General features: G+C 38.1%; 1 protein-coding gene across 1 annotated transcript; it reads right to left on the reverse strand.

The window, feature by feature from the left end:
- Positions 1 to 7,589: 7,589 nt before the first annotated feature.
- On the reverse strand, positions 7,590 to 8,861 carry LOC121953621 (potassium voltage-gated channel subfamily S member 3-like). The gene has a single exon (XM_042500808.1). It carries the CDS (start codon positions 8,859 to 8,861, stop codon positions 7,590 to 7,592), a length of 1,272 nt encoding a protein of 423 aa, XP_042356742.1.
- Positions 8,862 to 11,398: the final 2,537 nt, after the last annotated feature.

Below are 11,398 nucleotides of genomic sequence, written 5' to 3' on the forward strand. Positions count from 1 at the left end.
GCAGTTTTTAGGAAATGTCATATTTTGACATTTTTTGCTATACTATAGTCTTTCCTTTTCTGTCATTTTTTGCACATGCATAATCAGGTTGTTTTGGGCTGTTTTTTGAACATTCTTTGCAATGCCATGTCTCGGCATGCTACTTCATGCTGTTTTGACATGTTTTCAACTCTTTTGGGGACATTTTTACATTTTTGTCATACTATAGCCTTGCCTTTTTGATGATTTATTCGACATGCATTATTACGGTGTCTTTGGCAGTTTTTTCAAAATTCTATGCTATGGCATGTCCCGGCACACTATTTCATGTTGTTTGAGGTTTTCTTCAGCTGTTTTTGGGACATTTTTACATTTTTGTCATACTGTAGCCTTGCCTTTTTGATGATTTATTCGACATGCATTATTACAGTGTTTTTGGCAGTTTTATCAAAATTCTATGCTATGGCATGTCCCGGCACGCTATTTCATGTTGTTTGAGGTTTTTCAGCTGTTTTTGGGACATGTCGTATTTTGATATTTTCTCCATACTGTAGCTTTGCCCTTTTGAGGCTTTTTTTTCGTCATATTGTTTGTGGGCAGTTTTTGCAACATTCTATGCTATAGCATATCTCGGCATTCTATTTTATGCTTTTGTAAGGTGTTTTCATCTGCTTTTGCATGTGTCAAAATTTTAGTTTTTTTGCCATATTATACCGTGCGGTTTTTGGCCCTTTCAACATGGTATATTTTGGCACGGCTGTACGAGTTGTAATAAGCTGTTTTCAGCCATTTATCGGACATGTCAAAATTTGAGATGGCCATTTTTATTGACATGCTATATCATGAGTTTTTTGTCCTTTTTCAGCACGTTTTCCAACATGTAAAACTATGGCGCATCTGCATTAGCTACACTAAGCTGTTTTCAGGCTTTTTTTGACACGTCAATTTTGAGATTTTTTGCCATACTATACTATGTTGGCCATGTTATGGAAATGCTATATTATGACTTTTATTTTTGCCTTTTTGGCCCTTTTTTCAACATGCTATACTATGGCGTGTCTCTATGAGCTACGATGAGCAGCTTTGAGCCATTGTCAAAATTTGTGATTTTTAGCCATTCTATACTATGCAGTTTTTGGCCATTCTCCTCAACATGCTATATTATGACTTTTTTGGCCCTTTTTTTGACAAGCTATACTATGGTGCGTTTCTTCGAGCTATAAAAAGCCGTTTTCAGACTATTTTTGTACATGTCAAAATTTGAGATTTTTCATCACACTAAACTATGCGGTTTGCGGCCATTTTTTTTGACATGCTAAATTATGACATTTCTAGCCTTTTGTTTGACTTTGTATGCTGAGATGCTACTTTACAAGCTAAATATGTCATTTTCAGCCATTTTATGGACATGTCAAAATTTGAGATTTTTAGCCATACTACTGTATACTTTGCGGTTTTCAGCCATTTGTTCAACATGCTAAATTATGACGTTTTTGGCCTTTTGCTTGACATTGTATGCTTTGGCACCACTCTAAAAGCTATAAATTGTCATTTCCAGTCATTTGGCCACGTCAAAATTTTTTAATTTTTTTGCCATACTATACTATGTAGTTTTTGATCATTTTTTTGATATGTCAAATTCTGGCTTTTTTGGGCTCTTGACATTTTTCACTTGATATTTTAAAATTAACTTCTAAATATATACAAACTAGCCTACCGATTTAGGTAGTAGTAGACCAGTGGTTCCTGTTTTTGTCAGTGCAGTCTGGCTTTGATAAGAGCAAGGACAAGTTTCACTTTCACCTAAGTTTCCCGTCAAAAAGAGCTGTCTGCCCTTCAGAAAATCTGATCCCAAACTCTAGCTGCTGTACCAAGTTGCCCACACTCGATAACAGTGGCAGGGTGTAATCATATGAATATGTCAGAAGATTGTAATTTGATTGCGCTTTTCAGATATCAATAGCTGTAATTCTAGCATGGGCACTTTTCTTGAAATCAAACACTGAGTTTCTGGGATCTGAGTCAAGCACTTGGCACAGAGATATTGTGTAATTTAATCGCGACAAACGACTTTGCTTGGTTTGCAAAGACAGCTGTGACACCTGAGAGCTTTTAATAGACTGAAATGTGCACTTGTGCAGTGTGTAAGTTTATCTAGTTTTCATTCATCACATTAAGGCCATACTCTATGACACGCAGCAAGTGTTGCAACCTGGATGAACATATTTCTCCATTATCTCTCTTTCCTGTTACTATTAAATGTGCTTAGATTAAATCGATTTCTACCCTGAGATCTGATTACAGCTCAGAGTGAATTATAGACACAGAATCATTTTGTGACCTTTTATTCTTCTTTGGTCATTTTTTCAGGTGATATTTCAGCCAGAGTTCAGGCTTTTTTGTCACCCACTGCAAAAGTTGCATTTCAAGAACACACCCTTCATCTGAAAACAACATGTTTATGTGAGTGAATGAGTATGAGCTGAGTAAGCAAAGCAGCTGAGAACCCCACAAGGGTAATTAAAAAGAAATTGATTTTTGTCTTGTGAAGCCAATCTGAAAGTAGCGAAGCAGTAAAAACCTAACAACAAAGCTAATAATCATTAGATGTGGACTTATTGAGGTATGTGGCTCAAATCCTATTCAATAGCCAGTGAACTGCTGTACAGACGTTTGTATGGTGCTGGAGTAAGAGGAAAAAATGTTCAAAATGAGGCTGCAGAAAATATTGTAAGATGTGATATTTTACATATAGAAAACAAAACTCTTTAAAGTGGTTTTAAGTTATTCAATAGATGTTCTTTATGCTTTTTGGTAAGTTCCTATGTTTTTTCTTAATAATAATTTTTAAGAGAAGACTAGCCCAATCACCAGATCTCTCAAGCTCAAGCTCAGTGAGTGTTCTGGGTTCAAACCCGCTGACCAGTTTGGGCCCTTTCTGAGTTTGCATGTTTATAAAGTAAGGTTTTAGTAAAAATGTTTATGTTTGGGAAGTACTGAGCATAAGACTGGAAAAAAAACGTCTGGATTATACTGCATGAGAGTTTGTGTATAGATGTTTGATTTAAGTATGCTGTTGTTAAATGTGGTCCCCAGTCATCAAACAACGTGGTCTTTAAAGGGGCTAGATAATAGACAATAAAAACAAGCAAAAAATAAAAATAAAAAATTCTAGGACAGGTTTAAAATACAAAAATGAAAAATGACTGTGCTGTGTAACAAATGAATGAATTAAAAGCAACTGAGGGATTTTTTGCAATACTGCAAGTCTCTCAGCTAAGGAGAATTTAAACTTAAAGTGTCATTCTTGAGGAGAAATCTTCAGGGTTTTGGTACAACTCAGTCCAGTTTCTCTGTTAATTGATAATTAACTGGCTAAGCTTAGATTGGGTTCAGTAAAAGTGTACAAGTGCACCTAAATAAACTACTGTGATTGTACAGTATATCTGTGATTCGTAACATATGTTCAAAAATGCTTCAAAAAATATATATATGTTCAAACATAATATTCATTTAGTTAAAGAGATTTCTATTAGTCAATGCAAATAGCATAAGGTCTTGGCATCCCAAATCCAGCAAATCACATTAACACTGTATACAACATCTCATTTGTGTTACGCTATGTTTATCTCATGTGCACCCACACTGTGTTAATGAAGAAAGTGTTCTTCCAATTTTCTTTGCATTAATTCCAATGGACATTCAATTTCAATGTATTTGATTAATTAGTTTCAGAATCAGTCAATGAATAAGCCTCAAGGGCCATCACTGGGGAACAGAAAGACATTACGTGACCAACACTGGACCATTGATCATGTCAATAAGTAATGATTTCTTAAATGGTATTTGAATGAGGATTTGCTTTGGGATTGATGTACTTAGTAAAGGGGGCAGCTATTCCAATTATTGTTGGCACAATTAATAATTACAGCAGCTTTTCACTAACACAAATGAGCTCATAGTAAAATAAACAATAATTTCCAAGTAAAAACAAACAATATATGTCAATAATGATTGTAGGTAAAAACTGGCATTACATCACCTTTAAAACAGGCTTTTATCGGCTCCTCACAGCACGTCAGTGTGTCAGCAGAGCAGAGGCACTGGATCAAACCTCACCATTACAGTCTCCCTACGCCCCTCCTATGCTCCACCTGCTTGGCATAAACCACAATAGTTGCATTTTGTTTTTAGACTTAATTTTCTAATGTCACTTGGGGTTCTTCCCCTTGTTACATCAATCAACCTTAACATGTCACATTTAAATTCTGTTCTGTGGTGATCATTATTGTCCATTTTTAACACAGTCTTCCACTTAGTTCCTTCCTTTTTAGTGAAGGTGTGAACAATCAGTCTCTCCCACCTGCCTCCATCTTGGTGCAGGTGTGGGCAATCAGTCTCTGAAGTGAGTATTTAATCAGGCAAAGTCTGGCACACAGCTTCTTTGGAAGCCAGAGGGTGAGTGTTAAACTGAACAGAGACACAGAATGTAATGAGAGGGTGGATACTGGGTGTGCACCCCCAGTGAAGCCACACTAGTTTGTTTGATCCTTTGATCCTTTGGTCACAGTCCTCTTAAAGGCATTAAAAGTAGTGACTGACAGAGTAGGGGGGAGTGAATTTAATAGTAGACTTGATTGAACTTCAAATAAGGAAAATCTACTTGTACTGATTTCATAATGAGGTCTAAATTATATTCTAGAGCAATTAACAAACAAACAATGAATAAAGTCTAAACAGCCGCTCAACTAAACAAGGCCAATTGTGTATTTTAATCATTGCTACCAAGGTGTTTTTTGGTACATTTCACCCCCTTTGCATGTTAGTTGCTATCATCTTGTCAGAATCATCATCAGCTTTTGAAAAACCTCATTAAGGTCACCAGCAGGTTTCGGCCTTTCATGATTAGAGTACCCCAACAGCACAAAGTCTCTATCTCGATGTTACAGTGTAGAAACTACCTGGCTGTCCTTCAGCTTTGAGATGACTACAGATATTGCTGACGGTGACTTTCACTTGAAAAGACCGAAGCAATGAACTAAATCAGAGTGCAATACTGTGTGACTTTGAGCATAAAGGAAGGACGCGAGAGGAGGGACCCAAGCGTAAAGGGTGACCATACCTGAATGCTGACGTAGTTGTTTATTGAAGAGCTGAAGCCACAAGCAACTACACAATTTCCTGACAGCTGCAAAATACAATAAATGTTGTAGTCATCAGCTGCCAATTAAAATAATGAGACTAAAGATCACCACCTCACAACAGACAATATTGCAGGGGCCATGGTTTAATTTGAAATCACTTGGATTGAGATTAAAGTTTCTTCCACAGTATTGGCAGCCTTTGGAGGGCAACTCGGATATTTGGTCTGTTTTCATTGATCGGCACATTCTTATCTGTCGAGGCGATGACACAGATAAAGCACGCATAGGTAGGTACTGCTGATGAAAGTAACTGCAGCAAGACAGGGAGCATTAAACCACAACAGGCTTGAATGTTGGCTTAAATATATATTTAAAACAAATATGAAATTTAAAAGCTGCATTGATGAAATACAAATCCTGTGGTACTGACAGTAACTCAAGACACAAACTTGTACATCCTGTCAGTCAAGTCAATGGAGTTTAAATATCAGTTTTACATTATGGGAAGTTCCTTGCTTATTGCCTAAGTTAGATGAGAAGATTAATACCACTCCCAAATCAATGACTACGTAACTGGAGTCAGTAGCTGGTTAGTTGCACCTGACATAAAGACTGGAAACAGGGGAAAACCATAGTGTACCAGACTGTAAAAATAATGGATGTAGCTACCATGATGACACCCCTTGGTTTATGGACTCCCCTTTTTAAGCCTTGATTTTGGCATTTTAGCAACCGCCATCTTGGATTTTTGGAGCCAGAAGTTGGCGTATTTGGCTGTGAGGCTGTGAAGGAGTGAGTGGTTGATCTGACTGAGAAACTGAGGCCACTATTGGCTGACAACCTATCACTCAAACTTCTGCATAACTTTAAGACTCAACGAAATGTAAACAGGATGTAGCTACCATGATGACACCCCTTGGTTTATGGACTCTATATTGAAAATTAGCTATAAAGACCGAAATCTTTATTTTGCACCAGGCAATAAACATGTTTATTTCCAACTGTAGAGCTGGGTGTCTGTGGGGATTTATCCTGTTTTGGAGCCAGCATCTAGTGGCCATTCAAGGAACTGCAGTTTTTGTCACTTAAGCAAAAACTAGCCCACCAGGCTCCATCCACCTATCTCACTTAACGTCACTAATTAACATGTTTTATCAGTTGAATTCTTAAATCTGAATTACAGTTTGCTTACTATCTTTTGTTAGATGTTTATTGTGTGCTTCTTTTTTGGAAGGGCCCAGTAACTTCAAGGAGTTTATATCGGTCAAGAAATAGTCTGCACTAGTAGTTGGATTTTGTTTTGTCCAGATAGAGCCAGGTTAGCAGTGTTGCCAGACCTTAACAAGCTTTTATTAAGCTCCAACTGAGGCAACCAGCCAGTGGTCCTCACATATACAGTATACTGTACAGAAATGAGTGGTTTTAATCTTTTCATCTAAATCTTAACACGAAATTTATAAAGCAAATTTCTCAAAATTTAAAACTATTCACATAGAGGAATACTTATACCCACAAATGACCACTTATATGTCAACTGCTCACCCCAGGTACATCTATTTCTGTCATGCCTCCACAGTGAAAGAAAAAAAGAAAATTCTTAGTATGTACGACTGCAATGAAAGTGAAACTTATCCATAAACTCCTCAAAACCAGCCCTCATCAGCAATTTCAACACAGCTAGTTCGTTTCAGCAATTTCAGCAATTGCTGAACATGGGAGTTGCTGGTCTACTGCTGCCTTGATTAGTTTGTTTGTGTTATTGTGTGACTTTGGTGTTTTAAAGTTTGCTACTTTGGATTCATCAAAGTCACACAATAACTCAAACAAACTTACCATGGTGTCAGTGGTAGACCAGCAACTCCTGTGTTTCATCAAGGTAAAATCACTATTTGTGTCGATGGAGTCTGGCTTTGAAGATGGCATAGGTAGGTCTCATTTCTAGATTTAAGCAAAAAACCATGTATTTGGGAAGTAGTGAGCAAAGGACTGGATAAATGAAACTTGGATAATATGTTGAACGAGTTGGGTCAATTTGTAAGTTGTTATTTGACTTAATTTTGCTGTTGGTAAACATAGATACCTATGACTTCAGTTCATCAAGAATTTTCTGTCTTTGCATTCTTCGTACACTGGTGGCATGCAAGTAAAACCAAATTTTCTTAACACATTCAAGGTAACACGGAGTAATTGATATACAAATGGTCATGGTTAAGTATTTCTTTGAATCATAAAGATATTTGTCACAAGAATACTAAACCCTCATTCAGCCATGTTCATTACTGTACATTGTGCTGCTAACCCCTTTTACCTGATCATGTGTGATGGTCACAGCTTCTTTTACAACTTCACATGAGTTGTAAGTGATGAAGGAGTTTCTAGGGTTAAAAGTTTTGACATTGCATCTTAACTATTTTTGAATGCCCCTGCACTCGCTGGATATGGTTCAGTTATTTTGTTGTCTAACATCTACAGATGTTTTTGCCTCTGATAGAACTTGGAGAATTTATTGAAGATGTTAGTAATGGGCAGAGCCACTATTAGCAGCCCGCAGATAATGCACAACGTTCCTATCAGTTTTCCAGCAAGCGTGACAGGAAAAGTGTCCCCGTAGCCCACTGTAGTCATGCTAATGGTGGCCCACCACCAGCCAATAGGCATAGTCTGCAGCTCTGACTCTTGAGTTTCTTTCTCCACAAAGTAAATGAGAGCAGAAAACATGGAAATGCCCACAGACAAGAAAAGCACCAGCTGTCCTACTTCACTGGAGCTGTGTCGCAGTGTGGCACCAAGAGAGCGTAGGCCTGCCGAGTGGCGAGCAAGTTTTAGGATGCGAAACACTCGCATCAACCTTAAGATCTGCACCACTTTGCCAACATTCCCCAAGTCTGTGCTCTCACCTTCATCCATTATATCACAGGCTATTGTGACATAGAAGGGCATAATTGACATCAAGTCGATGATATTGAGAGGGCTGCACAAGAACTTTCTGGCTGATGGTGCAACAGCCAGACGAAGAATGAATTCTGCAGAGAAAAAAACAATACAGAGGCTCTCAAAGAAAGCCAGCACTGGGTTTTCAATCTCCTTCTCGTTGAGGTCCACTTGATGGAAGTCCGGCATGCTGTGGATGCACATGGCTAGAATTGAGATAATGACCAAAGCTAGGGAAGCTACAGCCATCACCTTAGCTGAAGTGGAGTGCCCTGGATTCTCAAGTCGAATCCAGATATTCCTGCGAACGTCTGCACACCAGGAGCCTTCAAAGATTTCTACATCTTCCTCCAAATATGACAACTCTTCAACAGATGAGCCAAGCTGTGTCTCATCGCTCCTCTGATCCCAGCACTTATCTTCGGCAAGCTCCATTAGTTCATGGTATTTGTTGCTGCAGCAGAAGTCCAGGTGGCGCTCCTTGATGCCCCAATACTCAATCTCTTGAAAAAATGACACTATGCACAACCCGTCCACCAGGTGGATTTTGCCTGTGAGGTAAAAGTTCAGCACATAGCAGAAAAAACGTGGGTTTCGGTCAAAATAGTACTCCATATCAGAGGGACTGAAATCATCGCAGAGCTCCAGGATTGCTTCTTTGGAGCTGCAGCACAGGAGGCGACCCAGACGAGTCTGTGGGAATCGTTTCAGAACGTTGTGCTCCATTCGTTGTTTGAAACCACCAACATTGACATTAATGAAGCAATCATCATCAGCGCTGTGCGGATGGAGGATCTGCCCATACATCGTGATGAAGCTGCTGGAGGGCGTTCAGCTGTTCTTGAGGGGAAATCTCAGAGGTCTTGTTGCCTGCACACAAGGACACTGGAATTAGAACACCTCACATTTTCTTGTATGTCATCTGATCATATTGAAGTGCGTTACATCACAGCCGGCAAGTATTGAGTTGCATCTGGGTTTCAATATATATAGTTACACATCATGACAGTGCTCTACAGAATGAGTAATGCATGCAATGATCAGTAAACAACAGTCTTCAACTTTTTAAGATGGATGTTTAAAAATGCAACGGAAATAACCTGATAGCCTCAAAGCAAGCAGAAATTATATAAAACATTTCATATCTAAAAGACACCTCAAGTGCTTTACAGATTAGCCAAGTCATAGTTCATTATAACCCAATCACAAAGCAGGCCATAAAATTATTGATCAAATTCTGCAAACCAATGATATTTTTATTTCAGACCAATCATATTGATATTATTTGAAATGTACTATATTAATGATAACAATATTCAGACATGCTGTGCTGCTATGCAATGCTATGCCACTACAGGCACTCAGTGGTCTGAAATTATCACTAGCAAATTTAATAATAAACATAGTAACACTTTAATCGCAATATGATTAAGGTCCAAACATAACATGTTATTTTTTTAACACTTTAGTTGCATGCCGCTATTTTGTCCCTTTGATGCACTCTTGCCAAGCCAGCAAGATGCAAATGCAAATGTCGCATTAAGCAGGGATCATTATATTGGTCATATTGACACTGATTGTTCATTGCACTCCTTCTTTACCTCTAAGCCTTGGTTTCAAAACCACACCGATGTAATAGTGCAGCACTGATTTGGAAGAAATATATCTAAAAGTCAAGATCATAAATAAAAAATAATACAAAATAAAATTTCTTTGCAATATTTTTCTTCCCTAACAAGACAGTCTGGTAAAAATAACTTAACCTTGTTAACATGGACTTCAAAACTGTTTTGAAATGCAAAATAATGTAATTTTAATCATGCGCTTAAAAATATGATCAATCGCGATTAACGATAGAATTTCAGGGTTTATCATAATTGTAAAATTGTAATCATTTGACACCCTAAACTTAATATAACATAATATAGTATAATATATAATGCCCCCCGCCCACCAATGTTGACTCCATGGCTATGGCCCTGTTGTAGACTTACAAAGTATCAAACCAAGTATTACCAACATTTTGCGTGTATACATTAACTTGGTTATTGTAAACAGTCATCCATACCTGCTGTCACCCCTGTAGCTCTCAAACGAGCAGCAGTCTTACTTGTCTTGTATTGTGTTACGCACCGTCGTGTTTCAAATTGCAGTGAAGCCAAGGTCAGATTTGACACGTTTCTGTCAGCAACACAGCTAGTTCGTTTCAGACTCTAGAAAAGACAGAAAAAAAGAAAAGATTGAAGTGAAATAAAACATACTTTGGGCGCAAATTAATTGCAAGGACAACGGAAATTAGGCATCAAATACTTCAAAAACTGTGCGCAAAATAAGACAAATAATATCAACGGTCGCAGCAGGGGAGTAATATTCCATGTTCAAACAGCACCTCTACATAAACTTAGAAAGTGAAGGAGACAACAGCTTACCTATCCATGAGCGCAGATGTCCCGTGGCTGTGTCTCAGTCCGGAGTGACCGGTGTTCATTGCAGAGCTGTGTTGGTGTTTGTGTGTCCAGCAGCGGCGCAGGGCGGGACGCAGCTTACAGGACAATTGATCACACAGCTGGCACATTATTTACTCCCCACTAACAGGCTGTTTTATACAACTTTAAACTTTAATGTGTAATGTGCTACCAGTGTCCGTGCTGCGCCAGCTCGTTTAGGTGTGCCAAATTTATCACTGTAAATATTTTATGATTCTTTAGGCGAAGTGCTCATATTATTCTTTAGGGGCTGCCTGCTGTTTCTCATCTGTTCTCATCTTATTGTGATTATTTTCTGTGATGTCTGGGTTTGCTGCTATGTCAAGTAATATTAAACCTTTTGGGAAATAAACTGCAAAGTAATACAATGTAACCCAAGGAGATATAAGGAATAAAAAAGTACTATATATACAATGGTTGCAAATAAATAAAATGGAACAAATACCACCTTTTGCATGTGCACCATTTGCCTACACACTGTTATGGACACACATAATTTTGATGCACTTTGATGACCAGGCAGCAGAGGGAGGAGTAAAAGTGTGCAGGAGAGCTGGGGAAGATTTAGTGTTTAAATATTGGAGAAGGATGGCACTGTCAAACTGTGTGGTCAGATGCTACATTACTAAGGGCACACATTGAGATAGCACCAAACCAAGAAATACGCCTTAATCGGCCAAGTGATAGTTAAAAGAGTTTAAAGGTCCACTGTAAAGGGCATCTATAGGTATGAATGTTATATAATGTTCATACCTGTGTTTTCATTAGAATAGGTGTGATTTCAATAATTACAACAGGAACATTTGTTCCTTCAAATAAAAACAGGCCAAAAGTATGACATTCACACCATAAATTAAT

The sequence above is a fragment of the Plectropomus leopardus genome, chromosome 14 (assembly GCF_008729295.1).
Source record: "Plectropomus leopardus isolate mb chromosome 14, YSFRI_Pleo_2.0, whole genome shotgun sequence".
Classification (NCBI taxonomy): domain Eukaryota; kingdom Metazoa; phylum Chordata; class Actinopteri; order Perciformes; family Serranidae; genus Plectropomus; species Plectropomus leopardus.

Bases quoted from the DNA above. Each gene is read 5' to 3' on its own strand.
- LOC121953621 (XM_042500808.1), bottom strand. From the start codon at position 8,861: ATGTATGGGCAGATCCTCCATCCGCACAGCGCTGATGATGATTGCTTC.